Source organism: Sphaerodactylus townsendi, linkage group LG17, assembly GCF_021028975.2.
Source record: "Sphaerodactylus townsendi isolate TG3544 linkage group LG17, MPM_Stown_v2.3, whole genome shotgun sequence".
NCBI lineage: Eukaryota > Metazoa > Chordata > Lepidosauria > Squamata > Sphaerodactylidae > Sphaerodactylus > Sphaerodactylus townsendi.
In genome coordinates this window covers 4,714,356-4,740,923 of record NC_059441.1, presented here as the reverse complement: position 1 = coordinate 4,740,923, position 26,568 = coordinate 4,714,356, and the positions used below count along the sequence as shown (strand labels likewise).

The 26,568-nt window shown below is 59.9% G+C and overlaps 1 protein-coding gene across 1 annotated transcript in view; it reads left to right on the top strand.

Annotated features, from left to right (window-relative positions):
• ITGA11 (integrin subunit alpha 11) overlaps positions 1–25,964 on the top strand; it is a 148,520-nt gene extending 122,556 nt beyond the window's left edge. Inside the window, exons 21-27 of the mRNA XM_048482089.1 lie at positions 5,454–5,621; positions 5,730–5,846; positions 9,669–9,755; positions 11,746–11,856; positions 14,484–14,579; positions 20,845–20,958; positions 23,544–25,964. Coding sequence (XP_048338046.1) covers positions 5,454–5,621; positions 5,730–5,846; positions 9,669–9,755; positions 11,746–11,856; positions 14,484–14,579; positions 20,845–20,958; positions 23,544–23,615 — 765 coding nt within the window. The 3' untranslated portion in view covers positions 23,616–25,964. The remainder of the gene's footprint in view (positions 1–5,453; positions 5,622–5,729; positions 5,847–9,668; positions 9,756–11,745; positions 11,857–14,483; positions 14,580–20,844; positions 20,959–23,543) is intronic.
• Positions 25,965–26,568: the final 604 nt, after the last annotated feature.

Below are 26,568 nucleotides of genomic sequence, written 5' to 3'. Positions count from 1 at the left end.
GGGGGGGTGGGGGGGGGGGGGGGTGGGGGGGGGGGGGGGTGGGGGGGGGGGGGGGTGGGGGGGGGGGGGGGTGGGGGGGGGGGGGGGTGGGGGGGGGGGGGGGTGGGGGGGGGGGGGGGTGGGGGGGGGGGGGGGTGGGGGGGGGGGGGGGTGGGGGGGGGGGGGGGTGGGGGGGGGGGGGGGTGGGGGGGGGGGGGGGTGGGGGGGGGGGGGGGTGGGGGGGGGGGGGGGTGGGGGGGGGGGGGGGTGGGGGGGGGGGGGGGTGGGGGGGGGGGGGGGTGGGGGGGGGGGGGGGTGGGGGGGGGGGGGGGTGGGGGGGGGGGGGGGTGGGGGGGGGGGGGGGTGGGGGGGGGGGGGGGTGGGGGGGGGGGGGGGTGGGGGGGGGGGGGGGTGGGGGGGGGGGGGGGTGGGGGGGGGGGGGGGTGGGGGGGGGGGGGGGTGGGGGGGGGGGGGGGTGGGGGGGGGGGGGGGTGGGGGGGGGGGGGGGTGGGGGGGGGGGGGGGTGGGGGGGGGGGGGGGTGGGGGGGGGGGGGGGTGGGGGGGGGGGGGGGTGGGGGGGGGGGGGGGTGGGGGGGGGGGGGGGTGGGGGGGGGGGGGGGTGGGGGGGGGGGGGGGTGGGGGGGGGGGGGGGTGGGGGGGGGGGGGGGTGGGGGGGGGGGGGGGTGGGGGGGGGGGGGGGTGGGGGGGGGGGGGGGTGGGGGGGGGGGGGGGTGGGGGGGGGGGGGGGTGGGGGGGGGGGGGGGTGGGGGGGGGGGGGGGTGGGGGGGGGGGGGGGTGGGGGGGGGGGGGGGTGGGGGGGGGGGGGGGTGGGGGGGGGGGGGGGTGGGGGGGGGGGGGGGTGGGGGGGGGGGGGGGTGGGGGGGGGGGGGGGTGGGGGGGGGGGGGGGTGGGGGGGGGGGGGGGTGGGGGGGGGGGGGGGTGGGGGGGGGGGGGGGTGGGGGGGGGGGGGGGTGGGGGGGGGGGGGGGTGGGGGGGGGGGGGGGTGGGGGGGGGGGGGGGTGGGGGGGGGGGGGGGTGGGGGGGGGGGGGGGTGGGGGGGGGGGGGGGTGGGGGGGGGGGGGGGTGGGGGGGGGGGGGGGTGGGGGGGGGGGGGGGTGGGGGGGGGGGGGGGTGGGGGGGGGGGGGGGTGGGGGGGGGGGGGGGTGGGGGGGGGGGGGGGTGGGGGGGGGGGGGGGTGGGGGGGGGGGGGGGTGGGGGGGGGGGGGGGTGGGGGGGGGGGGGGGTGGGGGGGGGGGGGGGTGGGGGGGGGGGGGGGTGGGGGGGGGGGGGGGTGGGGGGGGGGGGGGGTGGGGGGGGGGGGGGGTGGGGGGGGGGGGGGGTGGGGGGGGGGGGGGGTGGGGGGGGGGGGGGGTGGGGGGGGGGGGGGGTGGGGGGGGGGGGGGGTGGGGGGGGGGGGGGGTGGGGGGGGGGGGGGGTGGGGGGGGGGGGGGGTGGGGGGGGGGGGGGGTGGGGGGGGGGGGGGGTGGGGGGGGGGGGGGGTGGGGGGGGGGGGGGGTGGGGGGGGGGGGGGGTGGGGGGGGGGGGGGGTGGGGGGGGGGGGGGGTGGGGGGGGGGGGGGGTGGGGGGGGGGGGGGGTGGGGGGGGGGGGGGGTGGGGGGGGGGGGGGGTGGGGGGGGGGGGGGGTGGGGGGGGGGGGGGGTGGGGGGGGGGGGGGGTGGGGGGGGGGGGGGGTGGGGGGGGGGGGGGGTGGGGGGGGGGGGGGGTGGGGGGGGGGGGGGGTGGGGGGGGGGGGGGGTGGGGGGGGGGGGGGGTGGGGGGGGGGGGGGGTGGGGGGGGGGGGGGGTGGGGGGGGGGGGGGGTGGGGGGGGGGGGGGGTGGGGGGGGGGGGGGGTGGGGGGGGGGGGGGGTGGGGGGGGGGGGGGGTGGGGGGGGGGGGGGGTGGGGGGGGGGGGGGGTGGGGGGGGGGGGGGGTGGGGGGGGGGGGGGGTGGGGGGGGGGGGGGGTGGGGGGGGGGGGGGGTGGGGGGGGGGGGGGGTGGGGGGGGGGGGGGGTGGGGGGGGGGGGGGGTGGGGGGGGGGGGGGGTGGGGGGGGGGGGGGGTGGGGGGGGGGGGGGGTGGGGGGGGGGGGGGGTGGGGGGGGGGGGGGGTGGGGGGGGGGGGGGGTGGGGGGGGGGGGGGGTGGGGGGGGGGGGGGGTGGGGGGGGGGGGGGGTGGGGGGGGGGGGGGGTGGGGGGGGGGGGGGGTGGGGGGGGGGGGGGGTGGGGGGGGGGGGGGGTGGGGGGGGGGGGGGGTGGGGGGGGGGGGGGGTGGGGGGGGGGGGGGGTGGGGGGGGGGGGGGGTGGGGGGGGGGGGGGGTGGGGGGGGGGGGGGGTGGGGGGGGGGGGGGGTGGGGGGGGGGGGGGGTGGGGGGGGGGGGGGGTGGGGGGGGGGGGGGGTGGGGGGGGGGGGGGGTGGGGGGGGGGGGGGGTGGGGGGGGGGGGGGGTGGGGGGGGGGGGGGGTGGGGGGGGGGGGGGGTGGGGGGGGGGGGGGGTGGGGGGGGGGGGGGGTGGGGGGGGGGGGGGGTGGGGGGGGGGGGGGGTGGGGGGGGGGGGGGGTGGGGGGGGGGGGGGGTGGGGGGGGGGGGGGGTGGGGGGGGGGGGGGGTGGGGGGGGGGGGGGGTGGGGGGGGGGGGGGGTGGGGGGGGGGGGGGGTGGGGGGGGGGGGGGGTGGGGGGGGGGGGGGGTGGGGGGGGGGGGGGGTGGGGGGGGGGGGGGGTGGGGGGGGGGGGGGGTGGGGGGGGGGGGGGGTGGGGGGGGGGGGGGGTGGGGGGGGGGGGGGGTGGGGGGGGGGGGGGGTGGGGGGGGGGGGGGGTGGGGGGGGGGGGGGGTGGGGGGGGGGGGGGGTGGGGGGGGGGGGGGGTGGGGGGGGGGGGGGGTGGGGGGGGGGGGGGGTGGGGGGGGGGGGGGGTGGGGGGGGGGGGGGGTGGGGGGGGGGGGGGGTGGGGGGGGGGGGGGGTGGGGGGGGGGGGGGGTGGGGGGGGGGGGGGGTGGGGGGGGGGGGGGGTGGGGGGGGGGGGGGGTGGGGGGGGGGGGGGGTGGGGGGGGGGGGGGGTGGGGGGGGGGGGGGGTGGGGGGGGGGGGGGGTGGGGGGGGGGGGGGGTGGGGGGGGGGGGGGGTGGGGGGGGGGGGGGGTGGGGGGGGGGGGGGGTGGGGGGGGGGGGGGGTGGGGGGGGGGGGGGGTGGGGGGGGGGGGGGGTGGGGGGGGGGGGGGGTGGGGGGGGGGGGGGGTGGGGGGGGGGGGGGGTGGGGGGGGGGGGGGGTGGGGGGGGGGGGGGGTGGGGGGGGGGGGGGGTGGGGGGGGGGGGGGGTGGGGGGGGGGGGGGGTGGGGGGGGGGGGGGGTGGGGGGGGGGGGGGGTGGGGGGGGGGGGGGGTGGGGGGGGGGGGGGGTGGGGGGGGGGGGGGGTGGGGGGGGGGGGGGGTGGGGGGGGGGGGGGGTGGGGGGGGGGGGGGGTGGGGGGGGGGGGGGGTGGGGGGGGGGGGGGGTGGGGGGGGGGGGGGGTGGGGGGGGGGGGGGGTGGGGGGGGGGGGGGGTGGGGGGGGGGGGGGGTGGGGGGGGGGGGGGGTGGGGGGGGGGGGGGGTGGGGGGGGGGGGGGGTGGGGGGGGGGGGGGGTGGGGGGGGGGGGGGGTGGGGGGGGGGGGGGGTGGGGGGGGGGGGGGGTGGGGGGGGGGGGGGGTGGGGGGGGGGGGGGGTGGGGGGGGGGGGGGGTGGGGGGGGGGGGGGGTGGGGGGGGGGGGGGGTGGGGGGGGGGGGGGGTGGGGGGGGGGGGGGGTGGGGGGGGGGGGGGGTGGGGGGGGGGGGGGGTGGGGGGGGGGGGGGGTGGGGGGGGGGGGGGGTGGGGGGGGGGGGGGGTGGGGGGGGGGGGGGGTGGGGGGGGGGGGGGGTGGGGGGGGGGGGGGGTGGGGGGGGGGGGGGGTGGGGGGGGGGGGGGGTGGGGGGGGGGGGGGGTGGGGGGGGGGGGGGGTGGGGGGGGGGGGGGGTGGGGGGGGGGGGGGGTGGGGGGGGGGGGGGGTGGGGGGGGGGGGGGGTGGGGGGGGGGGGGGGTGGGGGGGGGGGGGGGTGGGGGGGGGGGGGGGTGGGGGGGGGGGGGGGTGGGGGGGGGGGGGGGTGGGGGGGGGGGGGGGTGGGGGGGGGGGGGGGTGGGGGGGGGGGGGGGTGGGGGGGGGGGGGGGTGGGGGGGGGGGGGGGTGGGGGGGGGGGGGGGTGGGGGGGGGGGGGGGTGGGGGGGGGGGGGGGTGGGGGGGGGGGGGGGTGGGGGGGGGGGGGGGTGGGGGGGGGGGGGGGTGGGGGGGGGGGGGGGTGGGGGGGGGGGGGGGTGGGGGGGGGGGGGGGTGGGGGGGGGGGGGGGTGGGGGGGGGGGGGGGTGGGGGGGGGGGGGGGTGGGGGGGGGGGGGGGTGGGGGGGGGGGGGGGTGGGGGGGGGGGGGGGTGGGGGGGGGGGGGGGTGGGGGGGGGGGGGGGTGGGGGGGGGGGGGGGTGGGGGGGGGGGGGGGTGGGGGGGGGGGGGGGTGGGGGGGGGGGGGGGTGGGGGGGGGGGGGGGTGGGGGGGGGGGGGGGTGGGGGGGGGGGGGGGTGGGGGGGGGGGGGGGTGGGGGGGGGGGGGGGTGGGGGGGGGGGGGGGTGGGGGGGGGGGGGGGTGGGGGGGGGGGGGGGTGGGGGGGGGGGGGGGTGGGGGGGGGGGGGGGTGGGGGGGGGGGGGGGTGGGGGGGGGGGGGGGTGGGGGGGGGGGGGGGTGGGGGGGGGGGGGGGTGGGGGGGGGGGGGGGTGGGGGGGGGGGGGGGTGGGGGGGGGGGGGGGTGGGGGGGGGGGGGGGTGGGGGGGGGGGGGGGTGGGGGGGGGGGGGGGTGGGGGGGGGGGGGGGTGGGGGGGGGGGGGGGTGGGGGGGGGGGGGGGTGGGGGGGGGGGGGGGTGGGGGGGGGGGGGGGTGGGGGGGGGGGGGGGTGGGGGGGGGGGGGGGTGGGGGGGGGGGGGGGTGGGGGGGGGGGGGGGTGGGGGGGGGGGGGGGTGGGGGGGGGGGGGGGTGGGGGGGGGGGGGGGTGGGGGGGGGGGGGGGTGGGGGGGGGGGGGGGTGGGGGGGGGGGGGGGTGGGGGGGGGGGGGGGTGGGGGGGGGGGGGGGTGGGGGGGGGGGGGGGTGGGGGGGGGGGGGGGTGGGGGGGGGGGGGGGTGGGGGGGGGGGGGGGTGGGGGGGGGGGGGGGTGGGGGGGGGGGGGGGTGGGGGGGGGGGGGGGTGGGGGGGGGGGGGGGTGGGGGGGGGGGGGGGTGGGGGGGGGGGGGGGTGGGGGGGGGGGGGGGTGGGGGGGGGGGGGGGTGGGGGGGGGGGGGGGTGGGGGGGGGGGGGGGTGGGGGGGGGGGGGGGTGGGGGGGGGGGGGGGTGGGGGGGGGGGGGGGTGGGGGGGGGGGGGGGTGGGGGGGGGGGGGGGTGGGGGGGGGGGGGGGTGGGGGGGGGGGGGGGTGGGGGATCCGCGTCTCGTCTCGTTCATACGCTGACCGCGTGGGTTGACTACAGGGTCCCTTCCTTCCTCAGCTGCTTCTCTTTTTCCCCCTCCTTCAGGACTTCCAGCCAGAACTATTATGAAATTGTGTCTAACGATTCCCTGGAGAGAGACGACAGTGTTGGGCCGCCCTTTAACTGCACTTTCAAGGTAACGTCACTCATGGTTCAAAACGCCCAAAGAACGAGGCGTAGGGGTGGGGTGGGGGAGAAGCGTCCGGAAGGGTTGTGATCCGGTGCTTTGTGCAAACTCTCGCAGCTTCAGAACCTGGGCCTCTTTCCGGTCGATTGGTTGGCTATCAGAATCACAGTCCCGGTGGCCACCCGGGGAGGCAACCGCCTGCTGCAGCTGCTGGATTTCAAGGTTGTCGATGAGGTAGGTGGACTCGTATTTGCTTTTGGAGTGACCTGCATTTTTAATTTAGCAAAACAAAGCTTACTTTCTGCGTCGCCGTAGGACAGGGGTGCCAAACTCGCGGCCCTCCAGATGTTCATGAGCTGCAATTCCCATCAGTCCCTCCCAACATGAGCATTGGCTATACTGGCAAGGGCTGATGGGAATTGTAGTTCATTAACATCTGGAGGGCCGTGGGTTTGACACCTGTGCCGTAGGATGACGTGGCTGCGTGGGGGCGTATTCCTCTCCAAGATGATTCTGCAGGCACAGCAGCATCGAAGGCATGTGGGGAGGGGCCGTGGCCGAGAGGAAGAGCCTCTGCTCAGAGGCAGAGCTACCAGGGGGCTGGGGGGGGTGCGTGTTGCACTGGGCGTATGCCTGGGGGGGCAGAAAATCGCCCCTGTGTGGCATCCAGAAGTGTACCGGGGGTAAATGGCGTCCGGAGACAAATTGTCTCCAGGACGCCCCCCCAGGCTCTGCCGCTCCCCCTCTGCCCCCCACCACCCTAGCTCTGCCCCCTGATGCCCCAGGCTCCACCCCACTGTTCTAGACCCCGCCCATGTCACCATGGACATGGGCAAGGTCTAGGGTGCTGATTTTGCGACCCCCACGTGACTAGAAGAGTGGCGCCCGGGGACAAGGGGTGCCCCTTGTCCCTAGGTAGATACGCCATTGGTGGCATCCCACTCCCTTGCCCCCCCGCCCCACACTTACCTTATTGGAACAGTGCAGGCTGGAGAAGCAGCCTGTTCTCTTCAGGCTGAAAACGGCCTGGCGGGAACTACAATTCCCTGGAGACCTTGCGAGCCCCAAGGTCTCCTGGGAAATGTAATTCCCGCCAGGCCGTTTTCAGCCTGAAGGGAACAGGCTGTTCTTCCAGGCTGAAGTAAGGTAAGTGTGTGGGTGGGGGGCAGGTCGCAGGTCGCCGCAGAGGGGGGGGGGGTACACAGAGTGCGCACCGGGCGCACTCTGGCCCAGCTACGCCTCTTCCTCTGCTTTGTGTGCAGAAGACCCCAGGTTCAGTCCCCACCGTTGCCTGTTGAAAGGACCTGGCAGCAGGTTATATGGCAGACCTCAGCCTGAGACACAGTAACAGATGTGACCTTAAGAGCCAAGCCTGAGGGCTTTTCCTGGCCTGCGGCCCAAAATGGCACCTTGGGCGGGTACTGATGCTCTCCTTCGCAGGAGTTGGATAATCTCGATTTCCTACCATCCGCAAAGTCCCTCCTGCTGCTACTGCTTGTCGCCGCCACCTTGTTAACAGTCATCCTTTGACGGACCCAATTATCAAACTGCTTGGCTTGCAGACGGGCCTCCTTTCCCTTCCTCCTCGTGCTGCTGGGAAAGCGGGTGAGAGCCCGTGGAAAAAATCCAGCTGCTTTCCCAGTTGAGCCTCCTGCGAGCGTTTAACGACGGCTTGCAGGTCACAAAAGAATTTTCCCTTCTCGGCTAGAGAGGCGGCGGCTGGAACTCGTGGGCCTATAAAGTCACAAAGCATATTTCACCGACTGGCTTGGAATGGAGAGCCCGGGCCAATCTGGCCGCGTCAGGATTTTATTTATAACAAAAAATGCAGCCTCCTACAAAACAAAACTGTAACAGGCTATACAATATACTGACAATTTATGAGAGTAGTTCAATATCAGAATATATCAGTGAGTCTTATGCAGCAATAATTATGAAAAAATACAGAAATAGCAAGACCTGGCACCAAGTGAGTTCAACACATCAACTTTGCGAATATAGAAATCTAGCAGGGCACCCGTGCTTCGCTATGCATACTTCATCACAGGCTCTCTATGAATTTCGGGGTGACATTCAGCATACTTCTTTACAGCCTGTTTGTGCACTTTGGGGTGACATGCAGCATATTTCCTCACAGCCTGTCTGTGGACTGATGGGTTTCGCATATTTTGCAGCAGCTTCCTGTAGTTGTCTTTTTCTAATGCAATGTGTTATTGCTCTCTTTCACCTGGTGGGGTCCAAAAGATGTCATGTGGAAGCAGCCGTTGTATTTTCGGGATGCAGAAAGGAAGTGTTCTGCCATTGGATGCTGATGAATGAGAAGGCTGTGAAGAGGTTCAGGGTAGGGTTGAAGGGCAGGGAGCTGGACTGTACCGCCACTGCAGCACATTCCTGGGGACTCATCCCGCCACTTCAGAGCACGACACTGAGCTCAGGGTGATTGGAGGCCGAGAGCAATAAACTTGTCTCCACAGTAATAAATCAGATGTCCATATGCAAAACCAGACAAATGTTTAGTAGTCCAAGGTGATAGTGTGGTTTGTAATCTATTTTGATAGTATTTGGCTGTAGCGGTGTTGTTAACGTGAGGGTGGGTGGAGGAGTACTTTTTCGCAACCTGTTTGTGAACTTTGGGGTGACATGCAGCATATTTCCTCACAGCCTGTCTGTGGACTGATGGGTTTGTTTTTGCATATTTTGCAGCAGCTTCCTGTAGTTGTCTTTTTATAATGCAGTGTGTAAAGCGCTTTCTGTGTTTAATTCCTCTTCTCCCTGTAGCGGTTTCAGCAGAAGGGATAGGTTCGCATGCGTTGTGGAGGGCAGTGTTAGAGTGCATTTGGCGCACCTTGGTGAAAGACATGAAGCTGGTAGTGTTTAACTGTCACCCTTAGAATGTTCGTGCAGCATGTCTGTGGACTGAGTGGTTGGTTTGCCCTTAGAATGTTCGTGCAGATGGCCAGAGATGAGCAGTGAAAACAGTAAATGTGTAATAACTCGAGTAAAACTGAATATTTTGAAAAATCCTTTCTTAGTGAACACCTGGAGTACGTAAGGAACAGGTGTGCCAAATTTAATGTGTGTGGCTTCAGTGGTTTTTGAGTTCTTTTGCTGAGTCAATGAGTCAGTCAGTCAGTGGTATTTCGCGTTTATAGGTATAGATTTACATGCAAGTAGACATGCACACTTTCCTACACAGATGAGAGAATCTGAACAAAAAATAATTGGTATCCCTCATACATTTTGAATCTAAGAACATAATAAAGAGCCTGCTGGATCAGACCAGAGTCCATCTAGTCCAGCACTCTGCTACTCGCAGTGGCCCACCAGGTCTGATTTGGAAGGAAATCTGAATGCACTGGCAGGCAGGACACAAAATGTAATGAGATAAGTGGAAGAAGAAGAGGAGTTTGGATTTATATCCCCCCTTTCTCTCCTGTAAGGAGACTCAAAGGGGCTTACAATCTCCTTCCCCTTCCCCTCTCACAACAAACACCCTGTGAGGTCGGTGGGGCTGAGAGAGATCCAGAGAACTGTGACTAGCCCAAGGTCACTCAGCTGGCATGTTTTGGAGTGCACAAGCTAACCTAGTTCCCCAGATAAGCCTCCACAGCTCAAGTGGCAGAGCAGGGAATCAAACCCAGTTCTCCAGATTAGAGTGCACCCACTCTTAACCAGTACGCCACGCTGGTACTCTGTATGAACCACAACAGAGGTCCTGTCAGAAATATCAGCTCGATTCATGTCCCTTTCATTTGCCTGACTGCCGTGGACTTTGGGTGTCTACTCACATGTAAATGTGCATTAGATTAAATTGTGCGTTGTGATATTGCACTTCTGTGTTCATAAATGTCTGCCTCTTGTGTAGCCTGTTTTTCTTTATATTAGGATTTCATTTATTTCATGTATACCCCACCCTACTTCCCAGTGGGAACCCAAAGTTTTTTCCTTCTCTGTTTTTGAAAAAACCCCAAGAAGGCAGAGAGCTTCTTCTGACTTTTGTTTTCTAAAATCTCCTGTTCCCAATAAATTGTTCCAGCCTGTCTGTCTCCATTGCAGGAAAGTACGATCTGCACCATTGGAGGCAACAACACAGACTACCGAAGGACCCCTTCGGACGAAGACCTGGGCCGCCACCCCCAGCTGGTAGGCAGAGTCTACCATCTACAACAGGGGTGACCAACTCTGGTGCCCCAAATGTTCATGGACTACGATTCCCATCAGTCCCTGCCAGCATGGCCAATTGGCCATAGTCCAATTAGCCATGCTGACAGGGGCTGATGGGAATCGCAGTCTAATTGGCCATGCTGGTAGGGGCTGATGGGAATCGTAGTCCAATTGGCCATGCTGGCAGGGGCTGATGGGAATCGTGGTCCAATTGGCCATGCTGGCAGGGGCTGATGGGAATCGTAGTCCAATTGGCCATGCTGGCAGGGGCTGATGGGAATCGTAGTCCAATTGGCCATGCTGGCAGGGGCTGATGGGAATTGTAGTCCAATTGGCCATGCTGGCCGGGGCTGATGGGAATCGTAGTCCAATTGGCCATGCTGACAGGGGCTGATAGGAATCGTCCAATTGGCTGTGCTGGTAGGGGCTGATGGGAATTGTAGTCCAATTGGCCATGCTGGCAGGGGCTGATGGGAATCGTAGTCCAATTGGCCGTACTGACAGGGGCTGGTGGGAATTGTAGTCCAATTGGCCGTGCTGGCAGGGGCTGATGGGAATCGTAGTCCAATTGGCCATGCTGGCAGGGGCTGATGGGAATCGTAGTCCAATTGGCCGTACTGACAGGGGCTGGTGGGAATTGTAGTCCAATTGGCCGTGCTGGCAGGGGCTGATGGGAATTGTAGTCCAATTGGCCATTCTGGCAGGGGCTGATGGGAATCGTAGTCCAATTGGCCATGCTGGCAGGGGCTGATGGGAATCGTAGTCTGATTGGCCATGCTGGCAGGGGCTGATGGGAATCATGGTCCAATTGGCCATGCTGGCAGGGGCTGATGGGAATCATGGTGCAATTGGCTGTGCTGACAGGGGCTGATGGGAATCATAGTCCAATTGACCATGCTGGCAGGGGCTGATGGGAATCTTGTCCAATTGGCCGTGCTGGCAGGGGCTGATGGGAATCGTAGTCCAATTGGCCGTGCTGACAGGGGCTGATGGGAATCTTGTCCAATTGGCCGTGCTGACAGGGGCTGATGGGAATTGTAGTCCAATTGGCCATGCTGTTAGGGGCTGATGGGAATCATAGTCCAATTGGCCATGCTGACAGGGGCTGATGGGAATCGTAGTTCAATTGGCCATGCTGGCAGGGGCTGATGGGAATCATAGTCCAATTGGCCATGCTGGCAGGGGCTCATGGGAATCGTAGTCCAATTGGCCGTACTGACGGGCTCATGGGAATCGTAGTCCAATTGGCTGTGCTGACAGGGGCTGATGGGAATCATAGTCCAATTGGCCATGCTGGCAGGGGCTGATGGGAATTGTAGTCCGTGAACATCTGGGGCACCAGAGTTGGACACCCCTGGTCTATAAAGTAGCTGGCGAAGGAGAGGAGGTTAAGTTGGTGGAACTGTGTTGCGGGCGGGGGCAGCTTGATCAAAGGGCTCACGTCTGCCCTAGTCTTGGGTTGTTTGCAGCAGGTTGGGACTTTTCTGGAGATTTGGGGGCAGAGCCTGCTGGGATCTCTGGCTGGAGGTTCCTTTTCGTTGCAGCAAGAGTGCACCGTGGTAGAACACAGGGGACCTGACCCAGCTGCGTGCGTGCTCAGAGCAGAAGAAAGTCGGCGTGTTGCTGCCTATCTCTTCCCCTGACTTGCTTGCAATTTTCCCATCATTGAGGCAGGCAGCAGCAGACTAATTCCTCACTTCCAACGGAGCACAGGGAGGGTGGGGTTTGGGGAGGGGAGGGGAGGAACCTCCACAGGGTATATTGCCATGCACCCCACCCTCCAGAGCAGCCGTTTTCTCCAGGGAATCTGACCTCCATCGCCCCGAAATCAATTGTAATTCCAGGAGAGCTGGCCGAGCTAGTTGCATCATTCAGTCCTCGAGGGGTTTTCCACCCTGCAATACGGGGGAAGGGGGATCCAACTGGCTCGCGGCTCCCCACCCACCACGTGCTCCTCTGTGCTTTCCAGAACCACAGCAACTCCGACGTGATCCTGATCGAGTGCAGCGTGACTCTGGCGGCCGGTGAAGAAGCGAGCTTCGGCCTGCACGGCCATCTGTGGATGAAGTCACTCCGAGCTGTACGGGCGGGTTTGCAAACTGGGCGTCCCCCCTGGAGCACTCAGCTCAAGCAGGATTACCCCACTGAGCCCAGCCTAGTGCTTGGTGCCGGGGCCTGATTTCCCCCTTCCTCACCAGTTTGTTCAGTTGCTAGTTCTTCCCTGCCCACCTCCAACCAAAGCCCCGCCCTGAATTTGTATGTCACCCCCTAGAAGTGGCTTTTCTGTCACCCTGACCCATGTTGCTTCATTACAACAATTTGTGAATGAAGCTGCCAAACCCAGAACAGCTGCATCCTCCTCCACCCTAAAAGGAGCTACAACAGCGGTGGCAAACCTATGGCACGGGTGCTAGAGGTGGCACTCAGAGCCCTTTCTGTGGGCACACGTGCAGAGTTCATCATGTGGGGGGGCGGAAAATCACCCCCCTCTCACTCACACACACACACACACACACACACACACACCTAGGCTAGTCTGGGCTCGATCCTTTACCTGGGAGTAAGCTCGGTTGCTGGCAATGTGGCTTGCTTCTGAGTAAACCCTCCTAGGGTCATGATTCACCCATTCAAAACATTGCATGGTTGCTTCACCAAGCTTACTCCCAAGTAACACATGCCTTAGAGCAAACTGTTTTTTTCTAAACTAGAACCTCAGTATTCAGGTTAAATTGCCGTGTTGGCACGTTGCGAGAAATAAGTGGGTTTTGGGTTGCAGTTTGGGCACTCGGTCTCGAAAAGGTTCGCCATCACTGAGCTACAGCTTTCACCCTCCAACAAAATGGGGTGGGGTGGGGGAAGACAGCTCTGCCAGCAGAAGGGGTCCGTGGGATCCAGTTGGCCAGTGGAACTGTTCGCCACTGGAATCAGGTCCTTGGGCATCCCCGTGCTAATCTGTTTTAGAAGAAGAAGAAGAAGAGTTTGGATTTATATCCCCCCTTTCTCTCCTGTAGGAGACTCAAAGGGGCTGACAATCTCCTTGCCCTTCCCCCCTCACAACAAACACCCTGTGAGGTGGGTGGGGCTGAGAGAGCTCCGAGAAGCTGTGACTAGCCCAAGGTCACCCAGCTGGCGTGTGTGGGAGTGCACAGGCTAATCTGAATCCCCCAGATAAACCTCCACAGCTCAGGCGGCAGAGCTGGGAATCAAACCCGGTTCCTCCAGATTAGATACACGAGCTCTTAACCTCCTACGCCACTGCTGCTCACTTTTATTTTAGCCAAATAAAACAGACGTCCAGTGGCACCTTAAAGCCAAACATAATAAATTTAGATCGCCTTTACTAATAAATTTAACCAGCAAATATTTAAAGTGACACTTAAATTAGTGCCTCGGAGTAGTAGAAGAACCAAGCCTCCAAGGCCACGTTGTCTTGGGTGGGGTCCCCAGCGTGGTACCTGTGGGTCCTGTGGCCCCCGCCCCAAGTATTTGAAGAAAGCTGGCAGGGCCCCGCAAGGCTAGTGGCTGGCCACTGGAGATTAGATTGGCTGTGTGGATTTTTTAAAACGTTGCTTTGGCCAGCCGCTGCCGCCAGAGCACCAAGGATCTTCACTGTGTGAATGAAGGGGAGTGTGGCAGCCGCCATTTTGTGGCTGTGCCCACCACACTGTGACTAGCCCACACTGTGACTAGTGTTTTTCCTGGCCTTACCTGAGGTGGCCAGGAAAAACACATTGCTGCTCTTCTCAGCCCTGTAGAGAAGGGGACAGTGACTAGGTCAGGTCCTTCGCAAGGAGCCCCACTTGCTCTGAGCAGGAAGCATAAGCATAAGCATTTTTATTGACATTGTGCACGCACAACGAAAATTTACAGCAGCATTCCTCGATGCACACAATTTCAGACTCATACCCCATCCTCACTTTCCCCTTCCTCCACCCATCCCTGCAAAGCCCCAAACACATCAACACGAAGCCACGGAGTTCAGCATCGCCACAGCTCTAGAGTAGAAGCTGTCTCTGAGCCTCTTTGTCCTAGTTTTGATAGACCTGTATCGTCTGCCGGATGGCAACAGTTCGAAAAGAGAGTGTGCTGGATGAGACGGGTCTCTCAGAATATTTTGGGCTTTCTTTAGGCTTTGGGAATTACAGAGTTCTTCCAAGGAGGGGAGAGGGCAGCCGATAATCCTCTGTGCAGTAGTGATCACCCTTTGGAGCGCCTTCCTATCTGCCACTGTGCAACTGGAGGAGGATCAACCTGGACATTCCTTCTGCCCTTCTGGGCCTCTTGCTGTTTGGAGGCCAGCAGGAGGAGCGAGGCTCAGTGGGTAGAGACAGAGCAGGTTGTTTTTCCTTTGAGCCAGGACTGGTGGCCCACGGCATCTCTTCACATGCCAGGAGTCTGGGCCCAGTTAATAAAAGTGACAAAAGGAAAATCCTCCCCCCTCCCTGTCATTCATCTCCTAGTCGACCTGTCACATTAGGTGTCAAACTCGCGGCCCTCCAGATGTTATGGACTACAGTCCCCATCATCCCCTGCCAGCATCATGCTGGCAGGGGGTGATGGGGACTGTAGTCCATATCTGGAGGGCCGTGAGTTTGAAAGACTCGGCCACATTTTAAAACTTAATTTTGTTTTCTTATTCAATGAACGGGGCTGAGGGTCTCCTTTCTCCCCACGACGTTCTAAGTCTTTCTGTCTTGCCTTACCCAGCTGAAGTTCAAGTCGCTGAGATTCGTGATCAACGCCGCCTTGCAGAGGGGTTTCCGCAGTGCCTTTGTCTTCCGAGAAGAGGAGCCCAGTCGGCAGGTGAGGCGTTGGAACCATTCCTTTATAGGTGTCCACCATTCGTACTTTTAACCTCTGGGTGGCCCTAAGATGACACAGCCCAGCGAGCAAGTCTGGGGTTGTCGACAACCTGGGGGAAATGTCCTAACCCTTTAACAGAATGTGGGGTGAAACTTGGCAGGGAGCTAAATAATATCATCTGGTAAACAATATGTCATTAAGACACTATATGTCAATATGTCATTAAGACCTCCCTTATGAGGAGAGGCTGCAGCATTTGGGACTCTTTAGTTTGGAGAGGAGACGTCTGAGGGGGGATAGGATTGAAGTCTATAAAATTATGCATGGGGTAGAAAATGTTGACAGAGAGAAATGTTTCTCTCTTTCTCAAAATACTAGAACCAGGGGGCATTCATTGAAAATGCTGGGGGGAAGAATTAGGACTAATAAAAGGAACCGCTTCTTCACGCAACGTGTGATTGGTGTTTGGAATATGCTGCCACGGGGTGGTGATGGCCACTCACCTGGATAGCTTTAAAAGGGGCTTGGACAGATTGATGGAGGAGAAGTTGATCTATGGCTACCAATCTTGATCCTCCGTGATGTGAGATTGCAAATGCCTTAACAGTCCAGGTGCTCGGGAGCAACAGCCGCAAAAGGCCGTTGCTTTCACATCCTGCATGTGAGCTCCCAATGGCACCTGGTGGGCCACTGCGAGAAACAGAGAGCTGGACTAGATGGACTCTGGTCTGATCCAGCTGGCTTGTTCTTATGTTCTATTGCCCTGGCTAGCCCAATCTGGTCAGACCTCAGGAGCTAAGCAGGGTTGAGGACTGCTAAGGAAGTTCAGGGTTACTGCACACAGGCAAGCCATGGCAAACTACCTCTGTTCGTCTCTTGCCTTGAAAATCCCAAGGGGTCACCAGAGGTGCTCTGCGACTTAATGGCAAAACAGAAAAGGCCCCTTTAAGAGGACAGAACATTTGTTTTATCCAGGCGGCAGCAGGTAGCCCTAACCACCTGGTACGTTCGGGGATCCGGAGGGGTGAGGGCAAGCGTGCGTGTGGTGTGGTTTGTGAGGTCAGACTGCTCTTTCCTGTGTACCTCTTTCCTCTGGAGTGGGCATCCTTTAGTCACTCCAGGCATTGAAACCGTCATATTCCAGTATTTTCTTTGTCGTCCTCCTGCTGGCAGGGGCTGATGGGAATTGTAGTCCATAACATCTGGAGTGCCAAAGGTTCGCCACCACGGTTGTAGAGGCAGAAGGGAAGGAGTGGAGGACCTAATTTCCCCCTCTGCTCCCCTTCCCGCCCCCGCCCCAGGCCTTGCTTGCAGGACTCTGCCAGTGCGGCTCGACAGCCACAGGTTGCGGCTGGTTGCCCTTATCAGCAGAGTTTAAAGCGGAGTCACACTGGTAAGATGAGAAGGTCTTTGGTCTTCTTGCACTCACTGCAGCCTGCTACCACGCTTAGGAAAAGAATACTCTCCACACAAGATGTTCTTTCCACAGGAAGGTTTTACTTTGGCAGTTGCAAGGTTACACAAGTCTATTCTATACAAGACTGTAAGACTATACAGAACTCTTCAGCAAGAACAAAGTTCAACACATTCAGAACTTAAACTCAGACTCCGTCTCGATCGCATCTCAGCATATACAATGCATACATCAGGGATGCTTTTCCCCGCCCAGGCCTCAGCCTCTCATTGGTCTAGATGACAGTTGAACTCACCAATCATGTTAAAGGTCAATTAATTGCAAATCTTAAATTCAACAAGGCCCCGGGTCCTGATGGAGTCCCGGCTGAGATTTACAAATCTTTTCCTGATTGGTGGTCCCCTCTATTAGCCTCAGAATGATTCTGGCTCAGTGCCCGCAAGCTGGACAAATGCAACCATCCTACCATTGTTCAAAAAGGGTGACCGCAATCTTCCCTCCAACTATAGGCCAATCAGCCTGTTGTCTGTTTCAGGCAAAATGTACGCCAAATTCTTATTGAATCGTCTTATGGACTGGATCTTGATTAATAGACCTATAGGAACAGAGCAGATTGGTTTTACAAAAGGAAAGTCCATCCTGGACCACTGCATGACACTGAAAGCTCTTGCAACCAAATACCTCCACAGAGGAAAATCCAGCCTATATGTAGCATTTATTGATCTAAAGGGGGCGTTTGACTCCGTAGATAGATCACTGCTATGGCTTAAATTACAGAAGCTTGCTATAGAACCCAGGTCAATGGTTGCCATCTCTTGCCCCTAGATTGACTGTCTTTGGCCTCTGGGTTTTGCAAACTTCTGCTAACTCAGAAGATGACCCTTTAGTGAACCTTTACTCTTTATATATATATATATATATATATATATATATATATATATATATATATATAGACAGCCGATTTGCTAGCTGCATCCCTCTCCTGCCTCCAGGCAGCACCCCAACTGTTGGCACCCTCTGTTGGCACCCTTGGGAGGGGACGGGATGGCAGGACCCAGAAGGAAGAGGATTTGGGCTGCACGGGTTGGCTAGGAGTTCAGCAGCACCTGCAAGCACCCCTGGGAGACGACACAGTTGCTACGGCTGACGAGCTCCCTTGGAGGGGCGCTTTATTTCCATTCCATTCCTCTGTGCGAACGCACAAACAGGAGACAAAGCAAAGCAAGTTGGATCCCGTGCCTCTCTTGGCGCAAACTTTCCGCCAGCAGAGAAAGATTTCCTTCGAGCAAAGGGAAGACTTCTGCGTTTGAAAAAAAAAATCCCTCCCTGCCAAAGGAAGCCTTTCTCTGTCACGGAGTCTAGCTAAGAGGAAGGAGGTCATGGGCTCTAGCCCAGTGATGAGCGAATCTCCTGGCGCCTTTGCTGAGGAATGGCACTGTTACAATGGAGGAGATCGACTGAGTGCTGTTGGGGCCCAAGTGAGTGATTCCATTCCCCCCCTCCGTATCGAAAGTCCCGTTTGTGACTTGAGCCCCATCCCCAAAGCTCCACGGATGGGCCTGCCGAGGAGCTGGAAGGCTATGCAGGGTGAAGGCACACGAGGCAGCCCCGGTTCTGAAGCCAAGCCGTTCTGGGTCTGGCCCAGGCCCCCTGGGAGGGGAGACCTCCTGGGTGCCATTCAGAATTCCTCAAACTAGTGAATGCATGTTGCGTGCACAGCCATGCTCTTAGCTGCTCGCCAAGGACCTCTGGAAGCCGGCCATGCAATCGGCACCTTGGGAGCCGAGTATCACTTCTGGGTGTGCCTTCTTTGTGGCTTTCGAAATAACTGGCTCTTTCCAACGGTGGAAGCTCCTGGGACCTAATATTTTGCAAGACCTGCACGGACATTCAGAGGCAGCTCTCGCAACCCGACCGAATGCCCGTGGCTTGAATGTGGCGCAGAATCTCTGCCTTTACCTCCCTTTTCAAGACTCTTTTGTGGCTGTTTCACCCTCCTTCTCTTGCTCCTTTCCCAAGCCTCCTCAGTGACCATGTGGCTGTCCAGCCAGGGGTGCCCCTCGCACCAGGCACACGCCTGGGGCAGCAGAAAATCGCCCCAACCCCTCCCCCTTTCCCCCACAACCCTCCCTTTGCGCCCCCCCTTACATTAGTTCTTAGCAGTGGCGTAGGAGGCTAAGAGCTCGTGTATCTAATCTGGAGGAACCGGGTTTGATTCCCCGCTCTGCCGCCTGAGCTGTGGAGGCTTCTCTGGGGAATTCAGATTAGCCTGGGCACTCCCACACACGCCAGCTGGATGACCTTGGGCTAGTCACAGTTCTTCTGAGCTCTCTCAGCCCCACCTACCTCACAGGGTGTTTGTTGTGAGCGTGGAAGGGCAAGGGGACTGTCAGCCCCTTTGAGTCTCCTGCAGGAGAGAAAGGGGGGATATAAATCCAAACTCTTCTTCTTCTTCTTCTTCTTCGTTTCAGGCTGAAAAGCAGCCTGTTCCGTTCAGGCTGAAATGGGCCCTTGTGGGAACTACACTACCCAGGAGACCTTGCGAGCCCCAAGGGCTCCTGGGTAGTGTAGTTCTCATCCGCTGGGCTTTTTTTCAGCCTGAACTGAAGAGGCCGCTTTTCAGCCTGAAGCTAAGAACTAAGGTAAGTGAGGGGAGCAGGGGGGGGGGAGCAAGGGGCAGGAGCGGGGTTCATGGGGGGGGGGCGGAAAACACAGAGTCCGCCCCAGGTGCAGTTTGGCCCAGCTACGCCTCTGTGTCCAGCCCTTATCCCACATCGGCCAGTGGCAGCCAAAACGCAACATTAAGGCAGAGGCTGAAAGAGGCTTCAATACCAGCCTCGCCTTGAGCATGTTTCAGGACACGTGGACGGCAAGAGCAGCAGCCCAAGAAATAAACCCAGCAAGCTAAAGTGTAGCTGCCGGGTAGGTTTCTGCTCCCAGCATCTGAGAGTACACTTTTACAGAAATGAACAACATAATACATCACCTACAATACATAAACAAAGAACAGATAGGGGCAAGGATGGTTTTTGAGCGCACGCGTTCTGACACAACGGGAAGAAACTGCTAAATTCACAAACGCAAACCCTGCCAAGAGGCAGTCGTGTCTTTTCTAGGAAGTCCTCCAGCGTCACGACGGAGAGTGGAGTATTGTCGCCCTCTGCTGATACATGCCTGGAGAACATGTCTGCCTTAACCTTTAGAAGACAGTTTTAGAGAGTAGCAACTTTGGTCAGCCAATTTCAATCCAATAAGCCTTCATTGGCATATACACGATAGTATAAAAATACAGTTCCGGTTAAAAAGTGAATAGTAAAAAACTTCGCGTTTGTCGTACATTCAGTTTACAAACTTCTGACAAAAACTTTGCCACTATAAGGCAACAATGAAAATCCTGACAATTTAGAAGCGTAACTACTTTATCTGATTCAGTATCATCAATCATAGGGTCTATAGCTTGGGATAACAGGCTGGATCGGAGTTCTTGGTATAATAAGAAGTTCAGGAGAATGTGTGGGATGGAATCCAGCTGTCCTATGCAACAGGGACAGAACCTCTTATCGCTTGGAAGACCTTTAAGTCTTCCTCTATGTAGCAGAGATGGCATGATGTTAAATCTAGCCAGCATATAGGCTCTCCTGTGTATGGGATTTGTGAGCGCTGTAAAATAATAGGCCGGGTATCCCCGCGTGAGCGAATTGACATATTCAAGCAGAACAAGATTTATTTGCCAAGCTCTGCAGTTGTTGATAGTCCATCGCTAACAGCCTCTCTTTAATGAGGGCAAAAATTTCAGTAAAGGTTAGCATATTGAAGGAGTCACTGTCATAACCCAGTTCCCCGATCTTTGCTGTAACTATTGTGCACCATTTTGAATGGTGGAGTTCACTCGAGGTAAGTTGGGTGCTTTGGTCAGCCGTAGATAAGTTAGATTCGAGTCCAGTGGCTCAGCGACCAACAAGGTATTTGGGGTATGAGCTTTCCCTTGAGCGCATCGACTCTTGGAAGCTTATGCCCCCAAAACCTGTTTGGTCCCTCAGGTATTCCTGAACTTGAATCATGCTTTCCAAGTGTTGAGCACAGATTCTAAGCTAGGGGTGTCCAACTCTGGCGCTTCAGCTGTTCATGGACTGCAATTCCCATCAGCCCCTGCTGGCATGGCCATGCCAGCAGGGGCTGATGGGAATTGCAGTCCATGAACAGCTGAAGCGCCAGAGTTGGACACCCCTGCTCTAAGCGAATATCCTGCTAGAACAGTGGTGGCGAACCTATGGCACAGGTGCCAGAGGTGGCACTCAGAGCCTTCTCTGTGGGCACGCGCAAACAGAATGCCCTCCCCCTCGTCTAGGCTGGCCTGGGCCGCTGGGCTCGATTATTAGCATTAAACCTAAGACCTAGTTTTGGGGGAGCAGTGTAGGTTGCCCTGTTAAGCGCTGTTAAACCCCACTGATTTTCATTCGAAGAACTAAAGCACGATCCTTTACCTGGGAGTAAGCTCAGTTGCTGGCAATGGGGCTTGCTTCTGAGGAAACCCTCCTAGGGTTGTGATTCACCTGTTGAAAGAGTTGCACGGTTGCTTCAAAGCAAAGCCACCAACTACCACTGAGCTTACTCCTGAGTAACGCACACCTCGGAGCCAACCGTTTTTTCTAAACTAAAACCTCAGTATTCAGGTTAAATTGCCATGTTGACACTTTGCGATAAATAAGTGGGTTTTGGGTTGCAATTTGGGCACTCGGTCCCGAAAAGGTTCGCCATCACTGTGCTAGAACCCGAAAAATCTCATCTTTGAGAGGAAGTGTCCCATTGGAAGAGCTTGCTGCTGACGCCTGGACTTCGTTTCTGTTGCAGATAACGTTTGAAATCTCCAAGCTGGAAGAGTCCCACGTCCCCATCTGGATCATCATCGGGAGCACGCTCGGGGGCCTCTTGCTGCTGGCACTCCTCGTGCTGGCACTGTGGAAGGTACGGTCATCCCCGCTCTGGTCACAGCCACGTCATGACAGCCCCCTTCCCAAGAAACAGAATGGGAGTCGTTGAGCATCATTCAGATTTTTAAACACAGTGGCAGGTTGAGTGGTGAAAAATCAGAGGCGTATCTAGGGTGGGATAGCTAGGGCATATGCACTGGGTGCTAGTTACACCCAGTGCTACTTACACCCAGTGATGCGGCTGGCCTCCACTCGGGTCAGGGCCTTTTCAGCCTTGGCCCCTGCCTGGTGGAACACTCTCCCTCCAGCTGTCCGGGCCCTGCGGGATCTTGGTGAATTCCGCAGGGCCTGTAAGACTGAGTTGTTCCACCGGGCTTTTGGAGTGCCCAGCCGCTGATTCGGAGTCCCCCTGTCATCTAGGGGACCCACTTTTGTTACTGTCTTGTTCCCCCTTTTTGGGAGGGTTTAATCTGGGGTATTGCTGACGCCATTTTACTGAATTACTGCTGCGTTTTAAATATTTAAACTTTTAAACTTACATTTTAATTTAATGGGGTTTTGTTTATATACTGTATGTGGAATCCATGTTGTACACCACCCAGAGCCCTTTGGGGATTGGGCGGTATAGAAATCCCATAAATAAATAAAATAATAATAAATACTTGCAGGGGGCGCCCTTGGGTGGCCATCCCCCTGCCTGCCAAGTACTCTGCTCCATCCTGACTGGGTCCCGCTTTATAGTGCTGGCTGAGCCCCAAAGCTCCACCTCCAAAACGACACGGACTCCAGAGGTGGAGCCAGCACTATAAAGCTGGACTCGGCCAGGCTGAGCCTATAGCTTGACACTGGCCCAGTCCTGCTTTACACTGCTAGGTTTGTTCCTGTTCAAAGCTCTACCTATGAAGTCAAGTGGACTTTGGAGGCGGAGCCAGCAGTATGATGCTGAATCCAGCCAGGCCAAGTTTGCAGTTCAGGAGCAGCAGTGGCGTAGTGGTTAAGAGCAGGTGCATTCTAATCTGGAGGAACCGGGTTTGATTCCCCGCTCTGCTGCTTGAGCTGTGGAGGCTTATATGGGGAATTCAGTTTAGCCTGTGCACTCCCACACACGCCAGCTGGGTGACCTTGGGCTAGTCACAGTTCTTCTGAGCTCTCTCAGCCCCACCCACTTCACAGGGTATTTGTTGTGGGGGAGAAGGAAAAGGACAAGGACGTAAGTAAGGGGGATTTCGGGTTCAAACCCCCTCCATTGCATGTCCGAAGCTCCGCCCTCCGTTTTTGTGTATTTTTAGTGTTTTTTTTGTTTTTGGCCTGCAGGGGGCACATTTTTTAGGCTAGCAACACCAGAATTTCAGGGATTTGTTGGGAGACTCTCCTGATGATACCACCCAGGTTTGGTGAGGTTTGGTTCAAGGGGTCTAAAGTTATGGACTCCCAAAATGGGTGCCCCATCTCCCATTGTTTCCAATGGGAGCTAATAGAAGATGGGGGCTACACTTTTGAGGGTCAATAACTTTGGACCCCCTGAAGCAAACTTCACCAAACCTGGGAGGTATCATCATGATAGTCTCTTACTGATATCACCCAGGTTTTGTGAAGTTTGGTCCAGGGGGTCCAAATCTATGGACTCCCAAAGGGGGTGCCCCATCCCCCATTGTTTCCAATGGGAGCTAATAGAAGATGGGGCTACACCTTTGAGGCCCCATAACTTTGGACCCCCTGAACCAAACTTCACCAAACCTGGGTGGTATCATTAGGAGACTCTCCTAAAGATACTCTGAAAGTTTGGTGCTGCTAGCAACAATTGCACCCCTGACAGCAGGCACCTTCCAAATTTCCCCAGATTCTCCTTTTAAATCCACCTTAAAGGGAGAATCTGAGGTCCCCAGTTTAAACATTGAAAGTGATGCTGTTTCAGGGTGGGGGAGAATCTACCCCAAAACAGCATCATGTTGTTTTAACTGGGGACCCCAGATTCTCCCTTTAAGGTGGATTTAAAAGGAGAATCTGGGCTCCCTTATTTAAACACCATTGAAAGTGACACTGTTTGGGGTGGATTCCAGCATCATAGCGGTTGTGGTGGGTTTTCCGGGCTGTGTGGCCGTGGTCTGGTGGATCTTGTTCCTAACATTTCGCCTGCATCTGGGGCTGGCATCTTCACAGAGGGAAGGTCTATCACAGAGGGAAGTGCCAGCCACAGATGCAGGCGAAACGTTAGGAACAAGATCCACCGGACCACGGCCACACAGCCCGGAAAACCCACCAGAACCAGTTGAATCTGGCCGTGAAAGCCTTCGACAATACACTGTACTCTGCTTGCTCACTGATGGAACTTCATTCGCCTGGAGGGAGGTTTCAAGGGGGTGCAGCAGGACCCTTCCTCGGCTAGGATCCTTTGATCGATCAATAAAACAGCCCTGTCATTGATGCACAGCAGTCATGATGCACAGTGCCAGTCATGACGCACAGCAGTCATGATGCACAGTGCCAGTCATGATGCACAGCAGTCATGATGCACAGTGCCAGTCATGATGCACAGCAGTATCCTCTCTGAATGGGCTTTTGAGCTCTATTGACGGAAGCCTTTGAAATAAACACAGGGTTCCCCTCTCCTTCCCACAGCTCGGCTTTTTCAAAAGTGCCAGTCGCAAGAGGGACCGAACGCAAGACCAGAACTCCAAAGACTTGGACTGAGGCCTCCGGTTCCCAGAGGAAGAAAAGAAAATCTGTTACTCCTCACAGCCAAGAAGGGAATTGGGGTGAAGGCCTCTCTTTGCATTGATCACGCTCCAAAGCCATCGAACTGACTCTAAGGGCCCACAGAAAGACAAAGCCGGCTAAAACTACCTTCAAGCTCGTTTTAACTGCTTCCTTCTGCCTCAGACGTGGGCAGGGAGGGTCTCTTAATAGGGTCTGTGCGGTTTTTTCTCTCTCAGCCATAGCACCAAAAAGCCAACGCCAGCTGCCCAAGGCAGACCAGTATTACATCGCAGGTGATCGTCAAACCTCTCCCAATAGCACATTCTCTCTCTACAACACAATTGCCTCTTGTGCTTGAGGGCACCTACATGCCTTCTGCTTGCAACCCCACTGGGCTTTACATCCCAGAAGAGGAGGACGGCTTGCGTCCATGGACTTTTCTCCAGCAGCTGTTCCAGCTGTGGGCCATCCGAGTCTCAGAGGAGGAAGAGCCGCACTGTGATGACCTGTACACGTGGGCCTTCCAAGAGTTGAAATGTCCGTGCCTTCAGACGGGCGGAACCACTTTTTCGAAGCAGCACAACGCCCCAGTAATTTGGGGGTGCGAAGCGCTGATCAAAAAGTCTCTGCAAAGAGCCGGTGTCTGGATAACAGGAATACAGCGGAGGTTAGGAACTTTGCTAAAGGTGAATCAACTTGGTCCAAAGGAAGCTTTGCAAGGAATCACAGAGGACCGAGCGCATCGGAATGAGACTGTGCTGACGAGCAAACTGAGCAATTAGGTCACCACTTCCCAGCTGGCCTTTTGGGGGGGGGGGGGCACAAAGGTACAGCCTGTGGGGTACTTCTCCCTGAGCCTGTCCCCTTGAAATGAATCAGAGGTCCCGTTTGTCCCAAAAGAACTGAGGCATGAATGTGCCCGGGGCATTGGGTGTCAAGCATCCACGCCCCTTCCTGCCTCTCCCGCTTTCTAAACCAGGGGTCCCTGACCTTTTTAAACCTAGAGACCAGAGTTCTGCAACCTGCAACTCTCCAGATGCTCATGGACTACAGTTCCCATCAGCCTCTGCCAGGCGCCGTCTTGTAGGCCTTGGTGCAGAGGGGGCATTGATGCGGGCGCTCCGTCTGGTGGCTGAGCTGGTGCTTGCGGAGCTGCGCACGGTCGGGGAACTCCCTCCTGCAGTTGGGGCAGATGAGTTCGCTAACCGAGCCACCGTAAGCGCTGGCCGTGTGGGTCTTCAGGTGACGCAGCACTCGTGGCACGCTGGGGAACGTCTTGCCACAAGTCAGGCACTTGTAGCGCCGGCCTGATTGGATGTAGCCGGCCTCTTCCTCTTCCTCCTCATCCTCCTCCAACTTCACCTTCACGACTTCCTCTTCCTTGACCATCTTTGGAGAGGGCGGTGCCTGAAACAAACATGGAAATTAAAGTCATGGGGCCGGTCTTGCCATGATAGCAACCTCTGGCACACGAATACACATCCAACCCAGAATACACATCCAACATTGAAGAAGAAGAAGAGTTGGATCTGGCTGATGGGGCTGATGGGAACTGTAGTCCATGAGCATCTGGAGAGCCGCAGGTTGCAGAACCCTGCTATAGACATTGTGTGAGCCTCTGACACACTGTGGTGGGCATGGCCACAACACAGCTGCCGCAGGGCACGGAGCCAGCCACAAAATGGCAACCACAGCAAACCTTCAGATGCTCGTGTTGTGGCGGCAGCTGCTTGTGTTGCTCGTGTTGTGGCGGCAGCTGCTGCCAAAGCCGTCTTTTAAAAAATCCGCGCAGTCACTCCAATCTCCAGCGGCCAATCAGAAGCACCCCCTGGCCCCGCCCACACGCTACAAACATGTGCCAGGAAAGGTGCCAGAGGGCCCACAGGCAACATGTCGGGGGCTCCTTTTCTAAACAGAGAAGTTGCAGATCAAGGTATTTTATGCACTGAACTCAGACACGGATCATTGTAAGCACCTTAATGCTGGCCTTCAGTCCTCAGCTGTATATAATTATTTTTTGAAAATGTTTACCTTTCTTATTGTTAAAGGTGAAAAGGATTTTTTAAAGATGCAGCCAAACCAGTTTGAAGTGTTTTCCCGATTTCCAATAATGACAGGGGGGAAAAAACAACTCCAGTGTATTATGTGTATATACTTTTGTATGATGGAACGGTTTTAATGTGACCATTTTTTTCCCTTTTGCATCATAATGATTATTTATGCTATTAATTTTAATGACTGAAAAGAGTTGTGGGGGAGGGGGACTCTGCCCAGCCAAATGCAATATATGTAAATTACTGTATGGGGGAGGGTTATGACATTAAAAAATAATGTAAATGGAAAGCCTGGTGTGGTCTCAATGCTCCCAGCTATTTTAAAAAGGAATTAAAAGTCTTCTTTCATTTGGTGAGAATTCTCTTACGCACACGCACATTTACACCCAGTGGAAGCTCTTAACATCTGTGGCGTCTCCGACCCGGCCCTGCTTCTTGGTAGAGATTTTCATCGGCTCAAGGACATGGGAGCTAGGGTTGCATGTAGTGGTGAAGAGCAGTGGGCCCTGATTTATTTATTTACTAGTGGGGCCCGGCCACGCGTTGCTGGGGCTTACTGTGGTGAAATGGAAAAGGAACAGTAGCAGCAAATCAGTTGCAGAGGCCAGCAGTACGTGCTCATGCAAACACGCAGCCTCATACTGTGTGATGTCATTGATGTGACATTGATGGAATGGGAAGGCACCCCTCCCACACATCTAGGCTGGCTGGTCATGATCCTTTACCTGGGAGTAAGTTTGGTTGGTGGCAATGGGTGTCGCTTCTGAGGAAACCCTCTGAGGGGTGCGACGCAGCCATTCAAAGTATGTCACAGTTGCTGTACCGAGCTTACTCCTGAGTAATGCATGCCTGGTTTTCTTAACTGTAACCACAGTATTCAGGGACTCTAGGGT